Source organism: Papaver somniferum, unplaced genomic scaffold, assembly GCF_003573695.1.
Source record: "Papaver somniferum cultivar HN1 unplaced genomic scaffold, ASM357369v1 unplaced-scaffold_24, whole genome shotgun sequence".
In the NCBI taxonomy this organism is placed as follows: Eukaryota; Viridiplantae; Streptophyta; class Magnoliopsida; order Ranunculales; family Papaveraceae; genus Papaver; species Papaver somniferum.
Window position 1 is genome coordinate 2,390,939 of NW_020634374.1, and position 6,683 is coordinate 2,397,621.

Below are 6,683 nucleotides of genomic sequence, written 5' to 3' on the forward strand. Positions count from 1 at the left end.
GGAAAGCTACTTATCGACTTCTTCGCAAAATAACAGAATAAAGTCCATTATTTAATGTTCGTGGAATTTACATTTATTTTATTCGTTTCTATCTTCAATCCTGACTCTGTCACTGTATAACATCAAACAATGAGGAAGTACGTATATTCGCCTGGAACAAGAATGTTGGTCCAATGTTTATGACTTCGGCTCTACTTAGAGGTTGAAGTTAAATGTTTTCAGACGTTATTTATCAATACCGGTAGAAATTTTGGCGCAAGGTAATTTCCAGACAGGAACAAAAAAGAGTACGAAAAAACCAAATAATACACCTGAAACTTTTAAACTAAACCATGTACTATTAATTTCTTCTTTGTTTTCTTGAGCTACATAATTAACATGATTGTATAATCAATCTAATGCTTTTTGAACTTTTGTCTTGAAAATTAAAATAAAAATTTTCTCAATAGAAAAATACAGGAAAAAACCAGTCGAATGCGTCACAAATGATCCGAAACTTGAGCCAACTATGCAATGCCAAGCCGGTCCATACACCCTATCAAACTCCTGCAAAATTCAAAAACATTAGTAATAAGAATCGCGAACCTTTTCTTTTTTTTTACACGCATTATATATGTTGACGACGGAAAAATAAAATAAAAAAGTCACTCGGCTCCTTCTATTTTAGGTCAACCGAGAAAAGAGATACCACTTTTTTGGAGACAGACGCAGTAAAAACTAACAAATGAGTAGGAAACTCCATCTCGAAGATCATTTAAGTGAACAAAATGGGAAACCGGTTCATTTAATATGGGAAACTCCAAAAATAAAATAAAAAATGAGAACATCTCTCTATGTGTAGTAAAAAAATTAAATTAATTGTTTTTTCATTTAATTTTTGTAATAAATATGTCACTGGGATGGGTTCAAACAACAATGGGATCACATGGCACCGCATCTCTAAAATAAGTCTTACCTAGAGATCGACATGCCATTAGTAAACTAGATCATGCACAAATTCAATCAACTAGCATTGTATATTCCCTTACAATGTTGTTCATCACATGGAGTGATTCTTATTTCTGACGCATAAATAAACTCTGTTTTTCTTTGCAACACCCTTTGACCACCCTGAATTTTAATTACCTCCAGAAAAACAACACAAGCATTATTATTCTACTTCATACGACCGTTGCAGTGTACTACTAGTGGGATAATGGTTATGCAGTAGGCAGCACTAGTTAATTCTGACACTACCCACATTATTAGTACAATTTACTGCTAATAACGGTCTGTTTTCTGATGAATAATAAGCATGCAGTGTTTTACTGCTATAATAATATCGGCATGGCCATGGTCAGTGACAGTAATAGTATCAAACCCGTAAATGCTGCAGTTGTATGGATTACTGGCATTCTGGCATCTCTGATAAGCGTGTTTTTGTTGTTCAAACGTTTGACCAACATGTTATGGGTGTTAATGTTTACAATTGTTGTAGGCCTACTGCACAAAATTTCTCAGTGGCTTAGCCGTACATTTGCCAATTAACGGTGAAAACTAAGAAGCCGTATGGATTATCACTTAAAGAAGTAATATTTTCGACTAGATTAAGTCGACCAATCAAAGAATAATTTTATAAGCTAGATTTTAGACTGAAGTTTAGAAACAAGCAAACGAAATTTACTTTTAACTTCTGAAAAACACGAATCTGTTTATTAAAAAAGCTCTAAGCATGCGGTGATACTAACCGAAAACAATGTTATGACTCGTGCAACTAATTTAAAACAACATCTTAAAAGGATTTCATAATTTTCGAAGCCAACTTAGAGCGGCAGGTTATCAGTGGGAAAAAAAAAGAAATCCAAAACTGTTATAATGTTGGCTTTTGTTTATTTATATACACATTATATACAGTCGAGAATAAATGCACTATCATAATTAGTCTAACAAACAAAGGGTTGTAGATCTAAAACTCACTAAGAAATAGCATTAAATGCTCAAAAATCGAACAAAAACAAGAAAAATAAATTTTAGTTAGCGTGGATAGTGGTAGTGGTCTAGTGGATATACTATCCATATTTAGTACTAGTAAAAAAACTTAATTAAAGAGAAAAAAAGAACTTAACTACTTTGATTAAGGTTTAAGTTTGACAGTAGTACCTTTTTCATGTTATAAGCCATGTGCTTAGCGCTAAAACTGTCTAACCCATCGTACGTTCTTCTGGCACACCGGAAACAGTGGACTTGCATAAATCCCGGCATATCGACGGCGACAACTTTCACATTCAGAAACGAAGCTACTGATTTAACATTATTCATCTCTATATGTGACACTGATTTCCTCCCCTGAACATCAATATGTGATACTGATTTCCTTGCCGGCTCTAACTTCTCAATCCGCGATACCGATTTCCTTGCTGGCTCAAATATCATATCTAAATGCGACGTAGATTTCCTCCCTTGCTGGATCATTTCCTCTTGCAGTATTTCCGACGTCGACTTCTTCGCCGGCTTGATTATTTCTACGTCAGATACTGATTTCCTTGCCTCGATTACGATCATTTCTTTATCCTTTTCCTCCGGCAATATTGGTAGTACTGGTGGTAACGCGGCCAATACTGTGTTCTTCCTGAACTCATCGATCGACACGGACGTCTCTTGTTTATGTGTTGGTGGTTTACTTGATTTCCTGCTCAGTGTATTCCAAATTCGCGTGGTTACAGGCTTTCGAACTTTCGCAGCTGGAGTTGCTGCAATGTTTACCTGGTTATCGATGATTCCGACCGCGTTGCCACCGCTTGTGGTGTAGAGATTTTGCGCGGTTCTGGTTTTCGGTTTGGACTCCATTGTTGTTGTCTAGTAGTTTTTTGCAGTGGTTGTTGATGGGGGCTTTGATTGTTGTTGTCTTGGTTATATATGGGGGTTGTATAAATGTGGTGGTGTATATAGTAGGGAAAAATACCCCACACCTGGCCATAAATAAGATACGGTGTACAGTTTGGAAGGGGGGAATCGAATATATTAAAGATATAATAGTAAATGTTTTAGGAGCAGACCATGTGCTCTTGTCCTCTAGTCAAGCATAACAAAATGGCGCCCAGATGCCTTCAAAGATTGCATTCTAGGGTGCTTGGGCACCGGAGAAATATGTAAAAGTTCGCCAATGGGCAATTTAAAAACCTTATCAGTCTCCCTTAAAAGATTAAAAGCCTAGCCTAATTGGGGGCCATCGGAATTAATTGGGGGTCATGTACTAAAGAACAAAAAAAGTCACCAGAACCTAATTTGGCTCACTCCTTATAAAAATATTTTTTAAATGGTTAAAATGTCCCTAAATGATTAGTGTTAAAATTTAATTAATTAGTGATAATCTTAATTAATTAGTGATAATCTTACTTAATTAAAGTTTAATTTTTTTTCCAAATTTTTTATCTGCAATTTTTAGTCTAACTTTTTTTTTTTTTTTTGCCCAGATAGTATGAAAAATCCTTAAGGTATTAAAAAATTTCATTGACGACCCTCAACAGTCGTTAATGTTTAGACTGTTTAAGTGACGACTCTAAACTGTCGAAGATTCATTAATGGCGGAAATGTACGACAATTTTCGGTCGTCATAAAAATGATCAATTTCCTGACGATCCTTTGGAAGGGTCGTTACTATTTTGGTTACGCATTTGACGACTTAAACAGTCGTTAATGTTTTAGAAATGTTGTTATAGACTGTCGTTAATCTCTAAAAAGAGTCGTTAGTGTATGAAGTTTAGAGTCGTTATTGTTTTGATCATGATGTATATGATGACCCTAAACTGTCGTTAATGTCGGTGAAGGATCGTTAATGAGGATCGTTACTTGAAAAAGAAAAATATTAATCAAGGATAAAATAGTATATTCATTTTCCGATTTTTACACTCCTAAAAAATTTGGGGGGCAAACAAAATTTCATGGCCCCAATTAAAAGTTATGGCCCCCAATAAAACTAGGATTAAAAGATGGAGAAGAAAAAGGCTGGGCCTCTGGGTATCATTATTGATTTTGAGAATTTGCCTAATGTTCAATGTATGACTCCATATCTAGGGGGCAAACGTAGGTAGCTACTAAGATCAGGCATGGTCCTTGAGCTAGAGTAGTGCCCAGCAAATAGTGTCCACGTAATGCTCCATATAGTGCGGCACAATTTAATTACTGATCAGAAAAATTATTATTGCTGTTGTTGAAATAGGTCAAAGCATTAATGTTTGTACCAAAATTTCATAAATTCCTGGGGGTTAATGTCTGCTGCCGCTTTAAGTGATAACTGTGGAGCTTATCCTTGGCTGTTGCATACTGGAATGCATTTTTCAGGCTTATTGCATATACTATTAGAGTATGACCCGTGCCGTTGTAACTCCTGTTTAACTAAACTTCCTCATCTTTAGTATAATTGAGTTGTCAACCTCCAAAACAAATATATTTGGACTTGAGGAATAAGACTTTTATGTTTATCAACTCATTAAAAATCCAAAAATTTATTTTATCATATGTCAAAATCTTCCCGCAAAACCTTATACGAGTCATTCTATGCTTTAAGAATGGCCGAAGTTGACAGCACCTTTCAAGATCACAAGCTGTGAGTACTTGAGACAATCTTTTTCAGTGATTCATCATCATCAAGTTGATACATTTTGAGCAAGAAGCTTTGTGAATAATTTTCATAGCTTAATGAGGTTGATTGCCAACATTAAACGAGTGAAATTTTGTGCACATTCTTTAACAAATATTCACTGTGACATCTAGATTTCAATCGTTGAGCGAGGAACGAAACGCATATTTTTTTAAAGTGTTCACGTGACATCTGACAAAAATTTCCGGGAGATTTATTTGAAAAATATGAAACTTCCACTAATTTTCAGTCCAATTGATTGCCAAAAACTTGACCATATGGAAGTTCAACATGTAACTGCTTAAAATGAAATACTACTTCAATCATGTTTTACAAGAAAATCAAATAAATGAACCTACCTCTAACTACTCACGCATTTGGCAACCTAATATCTTAACTAAATTTCATCGAATGTGTGCAGCAATTCTAAGCCATAGCTTCTGCTCTGGAATAGATATAAATTTTGGCCAGAAGATGTACCTCTCTTAAATATTTTTATCGTTATTGTGGTATTTATTATTAGTCATTGTCTATCAAAATCATGATTATTGTTGTAGTTGGCAAAACGGATATTCATAAGAAATGTTTTAAGTAATATCTTGAATTATGGTCTATATTCACTAAGACAAAATGCTTTCATTTTATAAGCCCCTAATTTGTTTCATTCCAAAGTCACTGTCTTTTGGAATGTAAATGTCATAGTCCCTTCCTCAATGCGTAGTACAAATTATTTTTGTGAACTTATCCTATTTTTGGCAATCAGTTGATCCAGATATTTCAAAACAAATAATGCAGATAGGTATTGTTTGCACATCTGCCAGCCCTTGTCAATTGACCCCTTATTTTATGGATTTTGCACCAAAAACTGTCCTATGGAACAAAATTTGTATTACGGTGTTAGAATACGGGCATCCAACTCAAAATCAATTGGCAATGAGTGGAGTGGCCCTTAGGATTATAAACCGCAGGATCTTAGATGCCCAGACAATGTGGGACTAATAATCTCAACACCCCCCTCACGTGTAACCTCGTTGGGTCTAACACGTGGACCTACGTTGTGTGGTGACCGTTGGGCCTACTCTCACACGGGCCTAACTCTGATACCAAATTAAAGTCTGCGGGCATCCGACTCAAAACCAAATGACAATGAGTGGAGAGGCCCAAAGGATTATGAACAGCAGGATCTTAGATTGCCCAGACAATGTGGGACTAATAATCTCAACACGCCCCCTCACGTGTAGCCTCATTGGGTCCCACATTGTCTGGGCATCCAAATCAAAACCAACGAGGCAACGTTAGAATACGGGCATCCAACTCAAAACCAATTGGCAATGAGTGGAGTGACCCTTAGGATTATAAACCGCATGATCTTAGATGCCCAGACATTGTGGGACTAATAATCTCAACATATGGCATGAAATTTGCCACACTGATAAAAATCTGCCATGTGATTCAAAATTTGCTACACTGCGCAAGATATGAATTATGACCCAACCTTAATGTTGGTAAAAATCTAACAGGAGTGGTAAAATGAGATTTCTATAGAATTTCATAGATTTCTTCTTTGACTTGTAGTGGCAAAAATACGAAATTTATAAAGAGTCCCTATGATTTATAAGGACAAAAAAAAATATAATATCTAACTAAAACTTTTAAACATTTACCAATTTTTTTTTATTATGCACGTCATAATGTTTATAAAAGTACAATGAATACCTAGTAAAATATTTGTTCGTTGTCAGAATAAATCTCACAGTTGTCCTATGCCTAAGTTTTCAGCCATACCATATTTTCTTTATTCGCTACACTATCTCATCACTGGTTAGCGTCTTCTTGTTTCATCTGAGGAGATGTCCTTTGAAGTGGTAAAGAGAAAGCTCGATCGGTATACACGGGGAAAAATTAGAAGATAGAGGAGATGTCAAATATATTCAGATGAGGTCGACTGTATTACTGAGCAAATGGCTCGTCCCTTGGTCATCATCTCAAACAAAAAAGAGAAAATAAAATCGGTCATACTCTCAAAAACAAATATTCCCTAAATTTCCAAGTCTCCCAAAATATC

The 6,683-nt window shown here is 35.5% G+C and overlaps 1 protein-coding gene across 1 annotated transcript; it reads right to left on the reverse strand.

The window, feature by feature from the left end:
* Positions 1-319: 319 nt before the first annotated feature.
* On the reverse strand, positions 320-2,874 carry LOC113341096. Its single transcript, XM_026586121.1, has 2 exons — positions 2,140-2,874; positions 320-546 (listed from the first exon to the last, which is right to left on the reverse strand). Exons 1-2 carry the CDS (start codon positions 2,824-2,826, stop codon positions 391-393), a joined length of 843 nt encoding a protein of 280 aa, XP_026441906.1. The 5' UTR covers positions 2,827-2,874; the 3' UTR covers positions 320-390.
* Between the last annotated feature and the right edge of the window lie 3,809 nt (positions 2,875-6,683).

Coding starts and splice junctions, on each gene's coding strand:
- LOC113341096 (XM_026586121.1), bottom strand. CDS start 2,826: ATGGAGTCCAAACCGAAAACCAGAACCGCGCAAAATCTCTACACCACA. Junction 547..2,139: donor TGGCTTATAACATGAAAAAG/GTACTACTGTCA, acceptor TGAATTTTGCAG/GAGTTTGATAGGGTGTATGG.